This window comes from Oncorhynchus mykiss, chromosome 3 (genome assembly GCF_057628025.1).
Source record: "Oncorhynchus mykiss isolate SJ-2025 chromosome 3, ASM5762802v1, whole genome shotgun sequence".
Lineage (NCBI taxonomy): Eukaryota > Metazoa > Chordata > Actinopteri > Salmoniformes > Salmonidae > Oncorhynchus > Oncorhynchus mykiss.
Genome location: NC_143024.1, coordinates 33,901,854 through 33,924,451, shown reverse-complemented (window position 1 = coordinate 33,924,451; position 22,598 = coordinate 33,901,854). Strand labels below are relative to the sequence as shown.

Sequence of the window (22,598 nt, the reverse complement as noted above, 5' to 3'; positions counted from 1 at the left end):
ACACACACAGACAACACTTTTTCTGATTTCCTTCAATGCCATGTTTGAATACATCATTCCATATTTAGTGCAAGTTAAGCAAAATCATACAAGACTATTGCATTTGACATAAGTGGCAACAGCAGCAATTAGTTGCCCTTTAAGTCACTGGAGGGGGAAGAAAACAAATGTAATTCTACGTAAAGAAGAATGAAACGACAAAGAGCAGCCATTTTGTTAATGCAAAGGAAAGTCCATGCTTTCCTTTGTAAAAAATAAAGTATGTTTGAGGAGTGGGTCTTGTCCACAAGACTGTATAGCATTGACACTTCACAGTAATTGTCCAGAAAATGACAAAGCCACTAGCAGTCTTGCCTGTTTGACAAAATGTTAACAGAGAAGGAGAATCCGCTGTGAAGTGTTCAAGTCCTTGCTGAAGTGTAAACAAGAGACTGGAGATTGGCGATACGTTTCAAATGTCGTTTTCCATGCGAGTACACACACACACAAGCAAAATTCCAGGAACTTATAAATTCCTTGGTTTTCCCTAAATCCCAGTTGGAGGATTCCAGGAATCTGGAAAACCAGGGAATTTATTAAAAGTTCCTAGAATTTTGCAACCACACACACGTCCTGCATGCCTGTGTCACGCATCCTTAGAAATACCAAAGATTAGTCTTCATGCCTGTGTCACATTCCTGTGCAACAGAGAAATCCCTGTCGTGGTGCGCTCTCCTGAGAAAAAGACAGTAGCGGTTGCAGTTGAGAACATCACCCTTCGTTCTTGGTAAATACCAGCACTGCCTCGAGTACCTAGACTGGTGGTCAACAAGCACCAAGTAATTGAACATTGAAAATCATAAGGGCCATAGTTGTTGTGACATCATTTACTGTATCTGTCATTATGCCAAAGGAGGATGGAAGCACCTCCAACATTCGCTCTGATAGTTTACATTTTTTGGTACATGTTCTTACACACCCCTTAGCACATAGAGGGCTAGGTTCCATACCAAACACTTGTCCCTTTCCAAATACCCTTGATAATAAAATAAATCAGTCTCTTTTGGGTACTCCTGCAGTGGTAACAAGTTCCACCCAGAGTTCAGGAAAAAGTGAGTGTCCATGTTGTGAGCAAGTTATTCCTGGTGTCACACCGGAATCCTTCCCTTCCTTCCTCTCCTTACTGGAGCTGGGAGACCTTTAGGGGCGTGGTGCTGCTGAAGTCCAGGAAGAAGGGTCCTTCCTGTTTGGGCAGGAAGGTGGTGGGGATGACGTTGTAGATGCCAGCGGGGACATGGTCCGCCTCCATGTAGCAGAAACCACACCTGCAGAGAGAGAGGGAGCGGAAGAGTCACTATGGCTTTGTCTCAATAGTCTCAAATAGCACCCTTTCTAATCTCCATTCCTTCATAACCTGTTGTTACAATGCTGTCCACCGCTATTACTGGACATTTTCTGTTTCATATTTCATTACCCACGAATACATGCATACAATGTGCTCAAGAGCTGATTATATGAATGATTTATAGAGATCATCTGTTATTGAATACAAATTTAACCTGCTTTAACCTCATCCACAGGATAATATTGCATAATCAACAATCATGGTCTAAATGTGAGGAAAATGTTCTATCTTTACTTAAATTATTTCAAAATCATTTCTGACACACAGTCTTTGCCAAAATATCTAACTCAAAAGGCATTCCCTTGTGCAAATGTGCAGTGAGACTAATTTCAGTACACCCTCAACCTTTCAACTAGGCTAACTCAATTAGCATAGACATCCCAGAGGTCAGACACGAGGTCCTCAGATGTGACCTTTTGACCTGTGGGGAATGTATAGAATGTTCCCTCGGTGTTGTGACTGTAGCCACCACATTTAGGCAGCATGTCATCAGGTCATCAGAGTCTCAGCTTTGGAGAATCATGCGTCCCCAATATATGTTCCAACACTGAACTTTAACCTGTGCATAGCATTTTATGATGGATGCATTAAAGCGGTCACCATGACTCTGTTTTAGTAAAACGCTGAGGGACGGGCCTGGAAAAATGTTACCACTTTCAAATTCATAGATGGAAAGGGGATACCTAGTCAGTTGAGCCGCAACTGCAAGGACTGACCATAGATGATATCAACCATGTTGAGGCTATATAGTGTTGTAAATTGTAAATTAAGAGGACTTGATGTATTTTGAAAGATGAAACGCTGAGGATTATAATAAATACCACTGATGTCATACAAGCGAGCCAAACACGCGTGAGCCCAAATGTGCACTTCACATTACCATATGAAACTCATGTCATATACAGTGTCAACGTTTATGATCACTCTGTTCGATGTACAGTTACAAGATGACATGGCGTTATAACCTGGGATGTCCTGAACACAATGAGCCTGTGTTTGTTTTTGGGCCTGCGGACTACACATTTGAATGCACTCATGACTCCATTCTATGCGCACCAAAATTACCATCTGCTTCTCTGAATTGGCTTGTGAAAGCCTACTGTAAAATCATATTTTTCAATTTAATGACGCCAACCTGACCCAGATTGGAATTTATAATGGACCGTTTTTGGATTGCGTAAACAACCGTCATTTAAACAAAAAAATGTAACAACAGTAATTGTGTGATGGCGGGGATGCAGGGCTGTGTTCCAAACAACAACTACCAGTGCGCTTGATCGGCACAGCTAGGAGAGATCAAAAAAAGCACCTTGTAGTTGAAGACTCGTATTTTAGTCATACAAGTGTATTGAAGTTACTTAGGAACTGTGCATACTTAGGAGAGGTGTGTGTGACCACTTAAAACACCAGCTTGACCTCTCACTCAAACTCTTGTCAATTTTCTGTCTTATGTTGGACCTACCCCAAACCATGAATATTCTTATCATGTTACTGAAGGAGTATTTTCAGATCTCGTTATCATTAATACAATACACATCAAATCAACAGCAGAATGTTTGGATTCAGTCGTGTCTGGTGAACTGTTGTATCCTCAACTTTAGTCTAATTATTTTACCATAATCTCCAAACTGTTCCCTTTAAATTGCTACCATTGCTATGCATATGCTTTCCATATCTCTTCTGTAATAAATATTCCTATTTAGCCCCATCTATATATGCCAATTCCCACGAGGGTAAAGGGTTAATATTAGGATTGAACTCATCTGGAACTCAACACTATGTACTGTCCCTGAATACCTCTATATGCTGATAGACAAACACACTATCTCCTGTGAATCCTGGGTGAGTACCTGTAGTCTCCACTGTTCTTCTTCGGGTGGCCTGCAGGTCCTGGCTCTACTACAGTGGACACAGTCACCATCTCAAAGCCCACACTGTACTGCCTAGAGAGGGAGAGACCGAGACAAGATAACAACACCACAAGCAACCAGAACCTGCACTATACTGCCTACAGACAGAGAGACAGATTTGAATTAGGAGCACCAGATTATCTATTAAAGATGACCCCCTACAGGATGACGTAAGGGAGTCGAGTAACACTGGAAACTGACTGCTAGTCTGGCTGGTCACATTTACACCTGGCAATCGTATTCTGTGACAGCTCAAATTTTCCAGATGTGCCATGACAAAGTCTCATTGGAGTCAGACTGTCAGACACAATGCAGACCATGCATATTGTAGTCATTTAGATTAGATTCAACTTTGTCATTGAACAAGTACAGTATAACTAAATACAGTTAGCATCTGACCAGAAGTGCAAATAAAAGAGTGCAAAAAATGTACAAGTAAAACAATTAAGTACAATGTATGATATGAAGTGGGATGTATGAAAGTGCAAGGAGGCATGCAACTGAAATACAGGTTACCGAGGTGGGCATGTACAACTGAATAATGTCCTTTATACAGACTTTGCAAAGCAATGTCAGAGTCCCGTAGTACTGTGAAGAGTGCAAAGAGAGTAGTGCAACAAGGTCCCCGAGAGGCAGTACTAAGATGTGGATATGGCTGTTACAGTGTTCAGCAGGGTTACAGTAGCTGGAAAGAAACTGTTCTTGAGCCTGCTAGTGCGGGAACGTAGAGACCTGTACCACCTGCCTGATGGTAGAATGGCACACAGTTTGTGGCATGGATGTGAAGGGTGTGCAGCTTTTAGACTTCCTGTAATCTACAATGAGCTCCTTGGTTTTCTTTGCATTGAGGGCCAGGTTGTTGTCAGCGCACCATGCAGCCAGGTGCTTGACCTCCTCCCTGTAGGCTGACTCGTCATTGTCACTGATCAGGCCTACCACCGTGGTGTCGTCTGCGAACTTGATGCTGTTGGAACCGTGTACAGGAACACAGGTGAGGAGGGAGTACAGGAGGGGGCTCAGCACGCAGCCCTGTGGCACACCGGTGTTCAGGGTTGAGGAGGTGAAGTTGTCTAACCTGACAGAATGTGGTCTGTTGGTCAGGAAGTCCAAAGTCCAGTTACATCCCTAGGTCATGGAGTTTGGTGACCAGCCTAGAGGGAATGACTGAATTGAATGCTGAGCTAGTCTACGAACAGCATTCTCACATGTGTTGGTTTTATCCAGGTGGGTCAGGGCAGTGTAAAGCTGTGGAGAGTAGTCCTTCTGCAGTCACCTCGGATTAGAGAAGGTTTGACGGACAGGATGAACACTTGAGTATTAAAAGTGCTGTGTACAAGAGGACATTCATTTTATATCCATCAATTGTGATTGAGCCATAGTGTCCCTACTGGGTGTAGTGCCCCCAGTGGTGTGGAGGTGTGAGTCTTACCTGGAGCCTCGTAGCTCTATGAGCATGGGTCCTGGGCGCTCCAGGTTAAACTGGTAGATGGGGTTGTGCTTGTACGAATCCTTGTAGTTCCCACAGCCCCCCGCACTCGGCCCTTTCCACTGGCCATTGATCTGCACAGGGAGAGAGAGGGGGCTTCAGCTATGTGAGATGGTGATTTTGTTATCATGCCAATAGAGAATGTGAACAACAAAGAGACAAGTGGAAGTAAATATTACCCGTTTGGTATGAGTGAAGGGCGTTGGGATCTTGGAGAAGGAGAACTTGCATCCAGAGTAGACCTGTTGGAGGGAAACGTCTATTACTCTGTTGGAACTGAATAAGCAGGGATGTGATCAGCACAACATAGAAACATCAGGAAGAAACTCCAGGAAGAATACTGGCCAGCTCTTATACAGATGGAAGAAATCATGTTCGTTCCGTACCTCACGAGAACTCTACACTAATTCTCCAGATTATTTTTAAGGAAGTGAGAGTGCAGGAATTGATTTCACAGCCAGTTTGCTGCTTGTCAGTCAAGGCTAGAGATATTCCTCTGGTGATTGGCTTTTCTCTTTCATACTTAGAAAGACACACATGCAACTACTTTCAGGGTTTCTTCTCTTCTACAGAGGCCAAACATGTTGTTTTAGTGAGACATCAGATAACAGCTCCTCAAAGACTTCAGATCAGTTGGCAAGGGGAGTTTATGAAATATAAATGAGCAAAAAAAGGTTTGGGTCACATACTCACACACAAAACATAAAACCTTTTACTCATATACAAACCAACAGAAAGTCTCTCTCCATCGCTCTGTCACACACAGCAATTAATTGCAGACAAACTCACAAGCTCTCTTTCAACTGATTTCACAGTTCTGCAAGTGGGTTCTGACACAGAAATGTTTCTAATGAAATAATTAGCACACGGTTCATTTATGACTCAATCTGCATGGATATGAACACACACTCACAGACTAGAGGACAAAGGAGGCTGCTTCATGTTTCAGAATGTAGAATTATACAACTCAGATCTAGTTTCTATTCCTTGTGTATACGGTATATGTACGTACACTTCACACTCACCAAGAGGAACAAGACACTTTCCTCTTTTCTCGCTCTTCATCTCCCCCCACTCCCTCTTCTTCTTCTTCCCCCCACCATCCCACTCTCTTTTCTCACGCTCTATTGTGAGGTGCTTGAGGCATGCTACATGCACACTTCTGCACCGCAGTACAACAGGATCGCAGTGTTTACCTGCCAGCGACAGATCTGACACTCAGGAGATGTATCTGACACAATGTGTGTGTGTGTGTGTGTGTGTGTCTCACCCTCAGGGTGTAGTTGATGGTGTTCTGCTTCTCGTACTGTGACACCACCAGTGTGAATGTGTGTGTTCCAGCGCTGGTTAGTCTCATCTTGGTCAGGTAGTGGGGGCTGTTGATCCTGATCCCATCTATGTAGGGGGGAGGGTCCGCTGAGGAGGAATATACGAGACAGTCAGAGGAAACACACACACACACACACACACACACACACACACACACACACACACACACACTTCCATGAGAAACTCACCAGGGTAGTAAACTTTCTTTCCCTCCGTCTTGTAAACCACCAAGGTGATGAACTCCCTGTTTTGTGCAAAGTCGTCCTGAACATCAAAAGGACAACAACAGAGTGATTATTGTTTCTATGGGAGAAAATGAGACATTGTCTGATACTGTGTGGTGGTGGACAGCCAGACAGACAGTGTGTGCACCTTGTCAGTGATGTGTCTGGTCAGCAGCACCCAGACAGCGGTGCCCCCTGCAGGACAGGTCAGCTCCAGCCGGTACTGAGGGTTGTTGGCCAGACTGTAGGCATCCTTCACCGGGCCCTGCTTCCCATCCCAGCTACTGCAGGGACACACACAACCAGAAATATACTTCACATATCATACACGGGTATTTTTTATACACATACAGTGCATTCGGAAAGTATTCAGACCGCTTGACTTACTCTAAAATTGATTAAATAAAAATAAATCCTCATCAATCTATACACAATACCACATACTGACGAAGCGAAAACAGGTTTTTAGAATGCTTTGCAAATAAACTGAAATACCTTGTTTACATAAGTATTTAGAACATTTGCAATGAGCCTCGAAATTGAGCTCAGGTGCATCCCATTTCCATTGATCATCCTTAAGATGTTTTTACAACTTGGAGTCCACCTGTGGTAAATGTAATTGATTGAAAATGAAAAGGCACACACCTGTCTATAAGGTCCCACATTTGACAGGGTATGTCAGAGCAAAAACCAAGCCATGAGGTGGAAGGAATTGTCCGTAGAGCTCTGAGACAGGATTTTGTTGAGGTACAGATCTGGGGAAGGGTACCAAAAAAATGTCTGCAGCATTGAACACAGTGGCCTCCATCATTCTTAAATGGAAGAAGTTTGGAACCACCAAGTCTCTTCCTAGAGCTGGCCACCCAGCCAAACTGAGCAATCGGGGGAGAAGGGCCTTGGTCAGGGAGGTGACCAAGAAGCTCCAGAGTTCTTTCTGTGGAGATGGGAGAACCATCCAGAAGGACAACCATCTCTGCAGCACTCCACCAATCAGGCCTTTATGGTAGAGTGGCCAGATGGAAGACCCTTCTCAGTAAAAGGCACATGACAGTCCGCTTGGAGTTTGCCAAAAGGCACCTTAAGGATTCAGACCATGAGAAACAAAACAATGACCCTAAGCACACAGCCGGGACAAGTCTCTGAATGCCCTTGAGTGGCCCAGTCAGAGCCATCTCTGGAGAGACCTGAAAATAACTGTGCAGCAACGCTCCCCATCCAACCTGACAGAGCTTGAGAGGATCTGCAGAGAAGAATGGGAGAAACTCCCCAAATACAGGTGTGCCAAGCTTGTAGCGTCATACCCAAGAAGACTCAAGGCTGTTATCGCTGCCAAAGGTGCTTCAACAAAGTACTGAGTAAAGGGTCTGAATACTTATGTAAATGTCATAATTCCGTTTTTTATTTCTAAAAACCTGTTTTTTCTTTGTCATTATGGGGTATCGTGTGTAAATAGATGCGGGGAAAAAACGACTTAATCAATGTGGAAAAAGTCAAGGGGTCTGAATACTTTCCGAATGCACTGTATAGTAGGTATTTATAGGTATAGTAGACCCTTCTGGGAGATATAAGATGGCTGTTGTTGACTGACCTGTGGATACAGGAAGACTCTCTGAACAGGGCGGGGCTCCAGCTCAGGTAGATGACATCATAGTACTGGCACAGGTCCTCAAACGTGATCCAGAACACACCGTTATCAAACTTCTGTGCGGTCTTGGGGTCAAAGTTGAGGTATTTGAGAAGTTCTGGGGTCCAGTTTTTCTCGTCCCGTTCACTGAAGCAACCTTTCCACCTCAGGTGGCTCCACGGGTTCTTCAGCTGCAGGAACCGCTTCCCCTGAGAGCCAGATCAAATGGCAAAGAAGCTTAGCATGCAGGCAGAACACTATTAGTGTAACTAAAGTTACAAAGTTCTGCAGGCTCTAGTTTTGTCTTATCTTGATTATTGTCCAGTAGTGTGGTCCAGTGCTGCAAGGAAAGACCTAGTTAAGCTGCAGCCGGCCCAGAACAGAGCGGCACGTCTTGCTCTTCATTGTAATCAGAGGGATGATATAAATACTATGCATGCCAGTCTCTCTTGGCTGAGAGTTGAACTTACACAAAGCGCCGGCACACACACTTACCCCATCAGACATGCTACCAGGGGTCTTTTCACAATCCCCAAATCCAGAACAAATTCAAGAAAGCGTACAATTTTATATTGAGTGATTATTGCATGGAACTCCATTCCATCTCATATTGCTCAAATAAACAGCAAACCTGGTTTCAAAAAACAGCTTAAGCCACACCTCACAACGCCTCTCCCCTATTTGACCTAGATGTGTGTATGCATTGATATGTAGGCTACGTGTGCCTTTAAAAAAATGTTTTATGTAGTTCTGTCCTTGAGCTGTTCTTGTCTATTAATGTTCTGTATTGTCATGCTAACAAGCTACTGTAACAACCATGGGTGGGTATGCTTAGTTAACACTAACACTTACTTTGTGCTCCCGGATATCCAGGACAGCGTAGGCATGCGTTGGCACAAGGCCCCACCTCTCGCCTTCCTCCTCTGTCATCACCCCCGTTGCTGTGGTGATTAAGACGTCGCCCCGGTGAAACCTGTCATGAGAGGAGAGGGGGATGTGAGAGTAGTAGGTCAGCTATCTTGGCTAGGAGACACAACTCTGTGGTATTGATCACCATGTCTATTACCATCTGGCAGCAAAGGTAATCATGACGAATTACTACTTGAGGATGGATTAGTGGCATTACTCGTGTGTGTGTGTGTGTGTGTGTGTGTGTGTATCTTTTTACAAATGTAATATGATTTGTGGATTCAAATAAAGTATTTCAAATGTGTAAGAATCTGTGAGTCATATCTCTTGGTGTGTACTGTATGTGTGTGAATTCTACAGAGCAGATGGACTATGTAGACCCTTAAGTGTGTGCATGGGTGAATTAATGAGTGTGTGTTTGTGTCTGCGTGTCTCACCTCTGGTAGAGCATGCGGAAGGTGTCGTCCTTGATGAATGACTGATTGTCTGAATGCATGGCGATACGCTCCGGGATCCAGCCAGTGAGTGCGTGCAGATCGATGTTCTACAATACAATAAGACAGAATGGATAGAGATCACACTTTAGAGAACATAAATAACAAGGTGGAGAACAGAGCCAACTGTCCAATATCGCACAATTGATAAAATGTGGAATTCAGCCCACGCCGTGAATGTCAGGGAACTCTTGTTAGCTCTGAAAAATTCTACAAAGTGAAACATTCGCTTCTCTCATATCAGTTCAGTAGGAGACAAGGAGATGTAGCCAAAGCAGATAATTGAGTTGCACGTTTGGCTATTGGACAGAGCCCAGTGCAAAAGGGGTAGTACTTTCACAGGGGGAACTCCCTCACCGAGTTGGAGCCGGGGAAGTCATAGCCTCCCATGACCTTCATGTAGGCCTTCTCTATGAGGGAGACCCACAGCTCGTTCCTGTTGCTGGAGTAGGAACACAGCAGCTCTCCATTCTGACCACATGGCAGGAAGTCGTCTATAATGACCTGCAGGGAACATGAGGGGGAACACTTACAACAATACAACCCATTGGTAGACACTGTCAGAGACATGGCAGCTTTACAGTGACAGTCTAGTCATTTAGAGAGGGAGGTTTGCTAGCTTATCGCACAATGACATTGAGCACCAGTGGACCCAGTTCCCAGGTTTTGCAGTGTGTTACCTTCCTGGGCACACCGTTGATGTGAAGCTTCACCATGTACTTCCCACAGGGGTTATACTCTGGCTCCCCGCGCCGGTTCTGGGGGTAGATGATGCTGGTGATGAGCTTCTTGTTGTAGCGTCGCTCATAGGCAGCGCTGATGGCTAACGACGCCACGAACGAGCAGTCAGACACCACCGTCTAACAGGAGAGGGTAGGTGATCAACAATAAGAGTATGAGACTGACATCGGACCACCAGGATGGGAGGTAAATCTGTCAGTTTTATCCGTCACATTGACAGGTATTCAGTATAGAGCAGATTGTCTATAAAGTAGGTAGGTTTTATCAGACAAAACAAGTGGCGCCATCTGATGTTGAGTCAATTCCAATACAACTCATATAGCTACTGCACTCTTAGTGGTCTACACCTTAAATAATGATGTATTTTACAGGGTACGTTTTGGTCTTGATTAGTGATAGTGAATATTGGCGGCTGTGTGTGTGGCCGGACCTGTTTGATGCTGAAGCTGGATACAGATAAGATCATGGTGGGGTTATTGCAGATCTCGTCAGGGCGAACCCAGCGGGAGAAGATGGTTCTCTGCTTGGGAGACAGGGCCAGCTTGCCTAGTTTGTCCCTGGGAAACATCCACAGAGAATAAAAAGTCTGATGTTAATCACTAATTAACAATTGATGCAATCAAGCGGCACTCCATCTAGTATCTGCTTTCAGATGGAAATTGGTTGTCAGTAGAAATGTATTATGTGTGTATTCTACAATCTGTACACCCACGTACTAAGGTACTTTTTTTACTGAGCCAAGAATATCCTGACTTACGAGAATGGAACAGGAAAGGCAAATCTCTCCTTCAGGTCCACGCTCATGAAGGGGACGAAGGGTATGCCGTTGATCTTGGACGTGCTCCTATTTGAAAAGGAGGAGAATCAGGAGAAATGTAACATGTGTAACTTACCCAGCAGGTGGAAATGTAGATGAGAGTCAAACCTGAACCTTCACCAAACAAAGGTGTGTTACTAGCTAACCTTTAGAAAAACCAGTCACACACTGGCATTATGCTCCCAAGGAAATGGGGATGATTATGGAACCACAGATCATTGCTTCTTGGGAGCCTAAACTCAATGTGTTGACCATGTTCTTTAATTCTCCAGAGTCCAGATAGATCCCAGTCTGCTCACCTGAGCACCTCGATCTCTTCTGAGGTGTAGCGCTGACCCTGAGGCTCGCTGGACTGGACCGGCCTGACTGGCTGGGGACGGTTCTGGAGGGAGAAGTCAGGTCCAAGGGGGAAGAACTGTCTGACGGGGCAAGGTCCCCCACTAGGTTTGGCCCCTGAGGGCCCCGGCCTGTCCTGTGGCGACTGGGCTAAGGGACTGGCGGACTGGGACTCCTTCAGCCCCTCCGCCCTGGAGAGAAACAAAGTGCTTGGTTGGTTGGTCGGTCGGGTTAGTGTTCCTTGATCATTTACGGCGCATTCGGAAAGTATTCAGACCCCTTGACTTTTTCCACATTTTGTTAAGTTACAGCCTTATTCTAAAATGGATTTGAAAAATACTGTTACATTCCCCAGTTTCTGTGTTGTGGTTTTGTTTGTATATTTGTGTTTCAGCTCTGACGAAGGTCGATACGTTAGCTTATTAAAGAGCAGTGATACTACCAAGAGCAGTGTGGGGTTTCCTTTTTCCTTCATCTTGTTCAACTGTTGCCAGGCACCTGCAAAGAGATGGCTCAGATGTACTAGTGCCTTTTGAATTATGTTTGTGTTTCAGGAAATGGCTTCCCCCAATCAGCTGATTGGAGCTGACCCCGCCCTCTCGTCAGAGGATACAGCTGTATATCATCACAGACTCCTTCTGAAGCTAGAAAACCCCGTGTCCCTTTGTTAGGAGAGAGCTGATGGTTATGTCCTGTGTTGGTTGTTGCTGAGAAACAGGTTTTTGTTAAGTATTTTGTTGCCGCTGATCTGAGGTATGTGTGTGTCAATAGGACGCAGTGTTTTTGATTCTGCAAATTGTTTACTTACGTTTGTATTATTCTGTTTAATTTGTTCCCAGGGGGGAAGGGGAAGGCACCTAGGGTGTGCTGAAGCAAGAGGCCTGCGGTCATACATACACCCGTAGTATTTACTGTCTATGAACACTAGGTAAGACCTAGGCAGACCACTAACTGTATTTTGGTTAGCGCACCAGGTGGTGCTAGTTAGGTGAGTAGTGGGTAGGCAGGTTCTTTGCTTTCGTCCAGCCTCTTTTTCCCCAAATTACCGTGTGACGGAATAAATTCCTTGTAAACGGTAAGCTCTCCGCCTTTGTCATCCTTACTCGCACCTACAATCCAATTCATCTTTCACGCCACGGGGAGTTGAGTTGTAGCAGGGTGTTGCGTTCCCTCTTCTTAGAGGCGTACGTAACATACGTATCAATCTACTCACAAAACCCCATAAAGACAAAGCAAAAAACGTAAATATCACATTAACATAAGTATTCAGACCCTCTACTGAGTACTTTGTTAAAGCACCTGTGGCAGCAATCACAGCCTTGAGTCTTCTTGGGTATGATGCTACAAGCATGGCACATCTGTATTTGGGGAGTTTCAACCCATTCTCTGCAGATCTTCTCAAGCTCTGTCAGGTTGGATGGGGAGCATCGCTGCACAGCTATTTTCAGGTCTCTCCAGAGATGGCTCTGACTGGGCCACTCAAGGGCATTCAGAGACTTGTCCCGGCTGTGTGCTTAGGGTCATTGTCCTGTTTGAAGGTGAATCTTCAGCCCAGTCTGAGGCCTGAGCTCTCTGGAGCAGGTTTTCATCAAGGATCTCTCTGTACTTTGATCTGTTCATCTTTCCCTCGATCCTGACTAGTCTCCCAGTCCCTGAAAAACATCCCCACACTATGATGCTGCCACCCCCATGCTTTACTGTAGGTAAACTCCAAGCAGTCCATTATGTGCCTTTTACTGAGGAGTGGCTTCCGTCTGGCCAGTCTACCATAAAGGCCTGATTGGTGGAGAGCTACAGAGACGGATGTCCTTCTGGAAGGTTCTCCCATCTCCACAGAGGAACTCTGTCAGTGTGACCATCGGGTTCTCGGTCACCTCCCTGACCAAGGCCCTCCTCCCCCGTTTGCTAATTTTGGCTAGGCGGCCAGCTCTAGGAAGAGTCTTGGTGGTTCCAAACGTCTTCCATTTAAGAATAATGGAGGCAACTGTGTTCTTGGGGGCTTTCAATTCTGCCGACATTGAAAGCTTTGACACAATCCTGTCTTGGAGCTCTACGGACAATTACTTCGACCTCATGGCTTGTTTTTTTCTCTGACATGCACTGTCAACTGTGGGACTTTATATAGACAGCTGTGTGCCTTTCCAAATCATGTCCAATCAATTGAACGTACCACAGGTGGACTCCAAGTTTTAGAAACATCTCAAGGATGATCCATGGCAACAGGATGCACCTGAGCTCAATTTCAAGTCTCACAGCAAAGGGTCTGAATACTTATGTAAATAAGTTCTGTTTTTTTAATTTGTAATACATTTGCAAAAATGTCTAAACCTGTTTCACTTTGTCATTATGGGGTATTGTGTGTAGATTGATGAAAATATGTATGTATTTAATCCATTTAAAAATAAGGCTGTAAAGTAACAAAATGTGGAAAAAGTCAAGGGTCTGAATACTTTCCGAATGCACTGTATACAACACTAGAAATTTAGAAATATTACACTATAGAGAGGAGGGTAGAGTGACCTCCTTACCTATCGAGGGCCTGACGAGCCAGCTGCTTCAGTTTGCCCTGCAGCCCCTGGTCTGTTGTATCATGAGACTGGGAGAAAATAAAGAGAAAGTGGGAGAAAAGGAGTGAGGGGGGGGGTTACACTTGACACACATTATGTACCCTAGAGACTAGGTCAAGAGGGATGTCAATACATACAATGAAGGATAGTGGGGCATCAGTCTGTTCATGGCCTAATCCAAATAAACAGTTCTTATACCTGTTCCTGACTACACCTCCATTGGACCTGGTGATGACCCAGGAATTACCATCCTGTATAAATGTCTGATACAGTGGTCTGAATAGCAGAGAGTATAGCTAATGTTGTTGTTTTGCTCAATACAAGAGCATTGGTGGTGAATGTTGCCTCTGTAGTCTCACAGTGGGCCTAAAAGATGCCTGGGTCTTTCCTAATCAGTCCCTACCGTCTGGATGCAGAGTTCCACGGCCTGTGTGTAGAGCTCGATGGCCTCGTCCCCATTGCCCTTCTCATCCTCCTCAAAGGCCTGGGTGACCAGGAAGTGGGCCCGCTCCAGATCCACCTGCTGCTTGCTCTTCAGAGGATCGCTACTTTGAGCTTGAACTGCATGGGGTCAAAGGCAAGTAGGACACAACGGAACATTAGAAATATAGATATTTTCACATACACTGGATAGGTGCAGACAAATGTTGTTGTTTTACAGCCATACTAGTACGGTGCCCCTGGAGCAAATTAGGGTTAAGTGCATTGCTCAAGGGCACCGACCAATTTTTCACCTTGCCAGCTCAGGTACTCAAACCAGCAACCTTTAGGTTACTGGCCCAACGCTACAACCGCTAGGACATCCTCAATGAGAGGCTGACTATAAAAATAACAACTGGATGAGGGAAAAACGAGGTGTTATATATTTGAGGTGATGTGGATATGTTAGGATAGCTTCTGCCAACTACAGCATTGAGAAACACTGGAAACAACGAAAGAGGTTTCCTCTAACCAAATAAGGCTAGTGCCTCATATCAACTTGAATACAGTAACATGACCCTCTTGAGCGACAGGGATATTAAAAGAGGCTTCTATGCCCGGGAAACCGTATAGTATGAACCTGAGTCACACCCACTCTCCAACTTAACGGGACATTCCCACACATCCTTTGTTGCTTTTATGTATTTTGCTTTTTGTGCTATTGCTCTGTCTGCTCTGTGTTGCTTGTCCTATGTTGCTCTGCATGTGCTCACTGTTTGTCTGTATTGTAATTGTTTTGAAATAGCCTGCACAGGGACTGCGGTTGAAAATTTGCCGGCTGGCTAAAACCGGCGCTTTTACTGAAACGTTCATTAATGTGCAGTCCCAATAAAAATAAACTCAATCTGTGGGCCAGTTTCATAAACACAAGCAAAGGCCCTCACATCTCACACGCAAAGTGAAGTGTAGGTCATGGAAGGAATGACTCAGAAGGAAACTCACTAAGTTTACTGTGACCCAACATTAGATAGGCTAAGGACTAGATACGGTGCATTCAGAAAGTATTCAGACCCCTTGACTTTTCCACATGTTGTTACATTACAGCTTTATTCTAAAATGTATTAAATCGTTTTTTCCTTCTCAATCTACACACAATACCCCATAATGACAAAGCACAAATAGGTTGACATTTTTGCAAATGTATAAAAATAAAAATGAACTGATATGACATTTACATAAGTATTCAGACCCTTTACTCAGTACTTTGTCGAAGCACATTTGGCAGCGATTACAGCCTCAAGTCTTCTTGGGACACCTGTATTTGGGGAGTTTCTCCCATTCTTCTCTGCAGATCCTCTCAAGCTCTGTCAGGTTGGATGGGGAGCGTCGCTGCACAGCTATTTTCAGGTCTCTCCAGAGATGGCTCTGGCTGGGCCACTCAAGGACATTCAGAGACTTGTCCCGAAGCCACTCCTGCGTTGTCTTAGCTGTGTGCTTAGGGTCATTGTCCTGTTTGAAGGTGAACCTTCGCCCCAGTCTGAGGTCCTGAGCTCTCTGGAGCAGGTTTTCATCAAGGAGTTATCATCTTTCCCTCAATCCTGACTAGTCTCCCAGTCCCTGCTGCTGAAAAACATCCCCACAGCATGATGCTGCCACCACACTTCACAGTAGGGATGGTATTGACCAGTGGTGCCTAGTTTCCTCCAGATGTGATGTTTGGCATTCAGGTCAAAGAGTTGAATCTTGGTTTCATCAGGCCAGAGAATCTTGTTTCTCATGGTCTGAGAGTACTTTAGGTGCCTTTTGGCAAACTCCAAGTGGGCTGTTTTGTGCCTTTTACTGAGAAGTGTCTTCTGCCTGGCCACTCTACCATAAAGGCCTGATTGGTGGAGTGCTGCAGAGATGGTTGTCCTTCTGGATGGTTCTCCCATCTCCACAGAAAGAACTCTGGAGCTTCTTGGTCACCTCCCGAACCAAGGCCCTTCTCCCCTGATTGCTCAGTTTGGCTGGGTGGCCAGCTCTAGGAAGTCTTGGTGATTCCAAACGTCTTCAATTTAAGAACGATGGAGGCCACTGTGTTCTTCGGGACCTTCAATGCTGCAGAAATGTGTCCCCAGATCTGTGCTTCGACACAATCCTGTCTCAGTTTTTGCTCTGACATGCACTGTCAACTGTTGGACCTTATATAGACAGGTGTCAATTTCAAGTCTCATTGCAAAGGGTCTGAATACTTATGTAAATAAGCTATTTCTGTTTGTTTTTTTAATACATTTCTAAAAACCTGTTTTTGCTTTGTCATTATGGGGTATTGTGTGTAGATTGATGAGGAAAATATGTATTTAATTAATTTTAGAATAAGGCTGTACCGTAACAAAATGTGGAAAAAATCAAGGGGTCTGAATACTTTCCAAATCCACTGTAGGCTACTCACTGATATGCTTTGTGAATACAGGCCCAAGCATTCTGGATGGAGTATGAGAGTGAATGAAGTTGGATCAGAAGTGGTTATGGAGGATCACCACTTTCCCTACACTGTTGAGGTGGACTCACCAGCATTGTGCAGGGCCTGAACCCGGTCCAGGTACTCATTGACTTTATCCTGGATGCCCTCCAGTTTAGACCCTGCCATGCCGGCGTAGATCAGGGCTTGTGCCGCCTCCTAATATCACATACAACACCGACATTATTGCTCTCAAAATGACAAATACATTTTCTTGTAGCAAAATACAAGAGTGTCTTAACCATGGGTCAAGTACCACTACAATAGTAACTTACCCTATATTATTTGAGCTTCTGGATACACCTTAAAGACTGAATACATACCGTTTGTTACACTGGGATGCCACTTCTAAAGGCTAAAAGTGCATCAGTGATCAAGTAGTCTATTCCACAAAGGTGACCATAAGATGCAGGTGAAAGTAAAAGCCAATGTGGAGTGCGGCAAATTATTCCACAACATCCATTTCAAAGTCCTTAACGTTACCTTATAATAGAAGACAGCCTCGTTGTATTTTCCATTCTGGTCGCAGATGACAGCAGTTTTAGCAAATTTAACTGCATCGTGCTCCAGTGCCGTGCAATCCATTTTGTTCTAACGTTTTTTCATACAGCCTGGAAAATATGACTGTCCCTGTCATTCGTAACTAACGTTAACTAGCTAGCGGCGTTAGCTAGCAAGCCGAACTTGACAGAACGTTAGACAGCTAAATCAAAGCAATGAGTTACAGTTCCGAAATATGGGTTTTTAAAATAAGATCATAAAATGGATGGAACCATATTTACCATATCCGTAAAACATTATGATATACAGCTAGCAAGTAGACGAGCTACTTTCTGCTCGATAACAACAACAACAAGTGATTTCCAAGATTTAGCTTCCGGGTAGCTCCAACGATGACGAGAGCTTTTACCCTCCAATCCAGTTGCTGGCAGTATTGCTCCCTTGATTGATGTAAATCTCCAGTCCACATTGAAGAGTATTCATGATCGAAACATAACACAGTACATACAACTCGACGTGCATCACATGTTCATCGTGAGTTTTACGCACATTGGCGTTGTTAACTCATGTTTTGACTGTGTCCCTCGTGAGATGGCGGTGTGTGGAATTGAAAGATTGCGCTTAATTAAATAGTTTGTCAAAGTTCAATTTCCTCCATGTGTGTGAAACGCATAGACTTGCATTTCCTATTCAATTAAACTGTGTGCATGCATGCTTACTTTGTTATTCCACCATTCAACACTTTTCTATCTAAAGGTATCAGTCTTCTGTGAAAAGCTAGTTTTTTTTTTACATAACCTAACATGTTATTTTTCAGTCTGGTGAAAGTCTTCAAGAATGAAACAAGAATATCAGGACATTATTCTACAGGAGTGTGGTGCAAAGGCACTGCGTGTTGGTGACAAAATCCAGACACTGGAGCGGGTATGGCCAGATTGTGAAGGTCCATTTAGATGGCTGTTACCGCCCCTCGGTCGTTGTCAAACATGTCATGTTTCCAAAGGAGGCCGAGCACACTGGAGGCTGGAACACAGACCTGTCTCACATGCGCAAGATGAGGTCCTACCAAGTGGAGACACTTGACAGAGACATCATAACAGTATAACTTTAGACCGTCCCCTCGCCCATACCCGGGCGCGAACCAGGGACTCTCTGCACACATCAACAGTCACCCTCGAAGCATCGTTACCCATCGCTCCACAAAAGCCACGGCCCTTGCAGAGCAAGGGGAACAACTACTTCAAGGTCTCAGAGCAAGTGACGTCACTGATTGAAACGCTATTTAGCGCACACCGCTAAATAGTTTAAATAGTACACTAAACCCCAATTGGGGCAATTTTCTTGACACATAGTAGCAGTTTATCAGATAAGAAGTCAAGAAGATCAAAAAGTAGATTGTAGTAAGGGTGTATTACATCCTGTGCTGGCCACATTGTCATATCCATTCTGGATTGTGAGTGGTAAAATCATAGCTGAAAAATGCCTCTATGTATGTGTATACATTTCCCCCCCCCCAAGACAGAACTGCCAAAGGGGGTGGAGTTGCAATCTACTGCAGAGTTCTGTCATGCTATCCAGGTCTGTGCCCAAACAGTTCGAGCTTCTACTTTTAAAAATCCACCTTTCCAGAAATAAGTCTCTCACTGTTGCCGCTTGTTACAGACCCCCCTCAGCCCCCAGCTGCGCCCTGGACAACATATGTGAATTAATTGCCCCCCATTTATCTTCATAGTTAGGTGACCTAAACTGGGATATGCTTAACACCCCGGCTGTCCTACAATCTAAGATAGATGCCCTCAATCTCACACAAATTATCATGGAACCTACCAGGTACAACCCCAAATACAGTACGTAGACTCGGGCACCATCATAGATATCATCCTGACCAACCTGTCCTCTAAATATTGTTTTTATTTACTTTCTGCTCTTTTGCACACCAATATCACTACTTACACACCATCATCTGCTCATCATCATCTGCTCATCTATCACTCCAGTGTTAATCTGCTAAATTGTAATTACTTCACTACTATGGCCTTCCTCATGCCATTTGCACACACTGTATATAGACTTTCTTTTTTTCTATTGTGTTAGACTATACGCTTGTTTATTCCATGTAACTCTGTGTTGTTGTTTCTGTCGCACTGCTTTGCTTTATCTTGGCCAGGTCGCAGTTATAAATGAGAACTTGTTCTCAACAAGTTTACAGTGGGGCAAAAAAGTATTTAGTCAGCCACCAATTGTGCAAGTTCTCCCACTTAAAAAGATGAGAGAGGCCTGTAACTATGACAGACAAAATTAGATACTTATTTTCCACCATAATTTGCAAATAAATTAATAAAAAATCCTACAATGTGATTTTCTGGATTTTTTTTCTCATTTTGTCTGTCATAGTTGAAGTGTACCTATGATGAAAATTACAGGCCTCTCTCATCTTTTTAAGTGGGAGAACTTGCACAATTGGTGGCTGACTAAATACCTTTTTGCCCCACTGTACCTGGTTAAATAAAGGTTAAATAAAAAAACACCTCTGCTGTCTTCAACCAGGATCTCAGCGATCACTGCCTCATTGTAGCCTAGTGGTTAGAGCGTTGGACTAGTAACCGGAAGGTTGCGAGTTCAAACCCCCGAGCTGACAAGGTACAAATCTGTCGTTCTGCCCCTGAACAGGCAGTTAACCCACTGTTCCCAGGCCGTCATTGAAAATAAGAATTTGTTCTTAACTGACTTGCCTGGTTAAATAAAGGTAAAAATAAAAAAATTGACTGCGTCCGTAATGGGTCCGCGGTCAAACGACCACCCCTCATCTCTGTCACCCCTCATCACAGTCAAATGCTCCCTAAAACACTTCAGCGAGCAGGCCTTTCTAATTGACCTGGCCCGGGGATCCTGGAAGGATATTGACCTCATTCCGTCAGTAGAGGATGCCTGGTTATTCTTTAAAAGTGCTTTCCTCACCATCTTAAATAAGCATGTCCCATTCAAAAAATGTAGAACCGGGAACAGATATAGCCCTTGGTTCACTCCAGACCTGACTGCCCTTAACCAACTCAAAAACATCCTATGGTGTTCTGCATTAGCATCGAATAGCCCCCGCGATATTAAACTTTTCAGAAAAGTTAGGAACTTATCGGCAGTCTCAACAGCCTTGGTTTCTCAAATGACTGCCTCGCCTGGTTCACCAACTACTTCTCAGATAGAGTTCAGTATGTCAAATCGGAGGGCCTTTTGTCCGGACCTCTGGCAGTCTATGGGGGTGCCACTGGGTTCAATTCTCAGGTCGACTCTTTTCTTTGTATACATCAATGATGTCGCTCTTGTGGCTGGTGATTCTCTGATCCACTTCTACACAGACGACACCATTCGGTATACTTCTGGCCCTTCTTTGGACACTGTGTTAACTAATCATACAACTCTCCTTCTGTGGCCTCCAACTGCTCTTAAATGCAAGTAAAACTAAATGCATGCTCTTTAACCGATCGCTGCCCGCACCTGCCTGCCCTCCTAGCATCACTACTCTGGACGGTTCTGACTTAGAATATGTGGACAACTACAAATACCTAGGTGTCTGGCTAGACTGTAAACTCTCCTTCCAGACTCATATTAAGCATCTCCAATCCAACATTAAATCCTATTTGGCAACAAAGCATCCTTCACTCATGCTGCCAAACATACCCTCATAAAACTGACTATCCTACCAACCCTTGACTTCGGCAATGTCATTTACAAAATAGCCTCCAACACTCTACTCAGCAAATGGGATGCAGTCTATCACAGTGCCATCCGTTTCGTCACCAAAGCCCCATATACTACCCACCACTGCGACCTGTATGCTCTCGTTGGCTGGTCCTCGCTTCATATTCGTCGCCAAACCCACTGGCTCCAGGTCATCTATAAGTCCTTGCTAGGTAAAACCCCACCTTATCTCAGCTCACTGGTCACCATAGCAGCACCCACCCGTAGCACGCGCTCCCAGCAGGTATATTTCACTGGTCACCCCCAAAGCCAATTCCTCCTTTGGCCGCCTTTCATTCCAGTTCTCTGCTGCCAATGACTGGAACGAATTACAAAAATCACTGAAGCTGGAGACTCATATCTCCCTATCTTTAAGCACCAGCAGTCAGAGCAGCTCACAGATCACTGCACCTGTACATAGCCCATCTGTAAACAGCCCATCCAACTACCTCATTCCCCATATTTTTTATTTTTTTGCTCCTTTGCACCTCAGTATCTCTACTTGCACATTCATCTTCTGCACATCTATCACTCCTGTGTTTATTTGCGAAATTGTAATTATTTCGCCACTACGGCCTATTTATTGCCTTACCTCCCTAATCTTACCTCATTTGCACACACTGTATATAGACTTTTCTATTATATTATTGACTGTATGTTTGTTCATCCCATGTGTAACTCTGTGTTGTTGTTTATGTCACACTGCTTGGCTTTATCTTGGCCAGGTCGCAGTTGTAAATGAGAACTTGCTCTCAACTGGCCTACCTGGTTGAATAAAGGTGAAATAAAAAATAAATTAAATTATGTGGGAATGTCAGTTCTACATGTACTGTTGGTACATGGAATATTCCTCAACTGCATATATCATTAATTGCTATTGCAAATAGAAGTATTATGTTCAACAACTGACATTTTCAGATATTATTTTGACAAACACACTCTGGTGCTTACAATTCATTCTCTATTGTCATAGATTTAGTGGGCACTGTCATCTGTGATCTTTGTGATATGACTTTCTTTAAGCACGTACTGATGAAACTGTCACTTAATATTTTTTTCTTGAAGTCTTCAAACGCTCAACATTTATTCACTCTGTGATAGTGTTGGATCCTATATGCTACTTTTATTATTGTCCTGTGAATGGTTCAGTGCCTACAATTTAGGCTGTGTGTAGAATGGGGCATAAAGGAAATTACCTCTACTACTAAATTACTACTAGATTATAGTGATAAGGAAAACAGCATTCAAATTTGGCTTGTGTATTAATTTGGCTGTAACTAAATCAGAATTCCATTATGTTTACATAAAAAAGAGAATACTTCAAAATGAGAAGATCCTGCCATGGAAAAGACGACTGGGTGGAAAGTGGAAAGGAGGGGAAATAACTCCCACCATGCAGCAGGACACCTTCAGCTGTGGGGTCTTTGAAATGCAGGTTTGATAGTTATATTTTCAATAATGAATTGTTATGTGAGCTGTTATGTGACTATTAGGTCAAAAACTATAAAAAAAAAAAAAAAACAATTATGTAGCTGGTCAAGGAAGTTGCACAGAACTTCCCCAACATCCCCTCCCAAATTGATATGGAACCTTCAAAAACACATGGAGCAACTGCGAAAAT

General features: G+C 44.0%; 1 protein-coding gene across 1 annotated transcript; it reads right to left on the bottom strand.

Moving 5' to 3' along the window:
- Positions 1-17: 17 nt before the first annotated feature.
- Positions 18-17,845, bottom strand: LOC110514114 (calpain-7). Its single transcript, XM_021593660.3, has 19 exons — positions 17,225-17,845; positions 16,792-16,900; positions 14,225-14,382; positions 13,783-13,850; positions 11,218-11,445; positions 10,859-10,945; positions 10,532-10,658; positions 10,041-10,220; positions 9,718-9,864; positions 9,304-9,410; positions 8,810-8,930; positions 7,922-8,166; positions 6,482-6,617; positions 6,298-6,373; positions 6,051-6,196; positions 4,960-5,022; positions 4,724-4,854; positions 3,235-3,327; positions 18-1,304 (listed from the first exon to the last, which is right to left on the bottom strand). The coding sequence occupies exons 1-19, from the start codon at positions 17,324-17,326 to the stop codon at positions 1,160-1,162; spliced, it is 2,469 nt and encodes an 822-aa protein (XP_021449335.3). The 5' UTR covers positions 17,327-17,845; the 3' UTR covers positions 18-1,159.
- Between the last annotated feature and the right edge of the window lie 4,753 nt (positions 17,846-22,598).

What these genes read in the sequence shown, in the direction of transcription:
- LOC110514114 (XM_021593660.3), bottom strand. Translation starts at nt 17,326, where the DNA reads ATGGATTGCACGGCACTGGAGCACGATGCAGTTAAATTTGCTAAAACT. An exon ending in TTCCGCATGCTCTACCAGAG is followed by an intron (nt 8,931 to 9,303) that starts GTGAGACACGCA and finishes CTCTCATGACAG; the next exon opens with GTTTCACCGGGGCGACGTCT. An exon ending in TGGATATCCGGGAGCACAAA is followed by an intron (nt 8,167 to 8,809) that starts GTAAGTGTTAGT and finishes TCTGGCTCTCAG; the next exon opens with GGGAAGCGGTTCCTGCAGCT.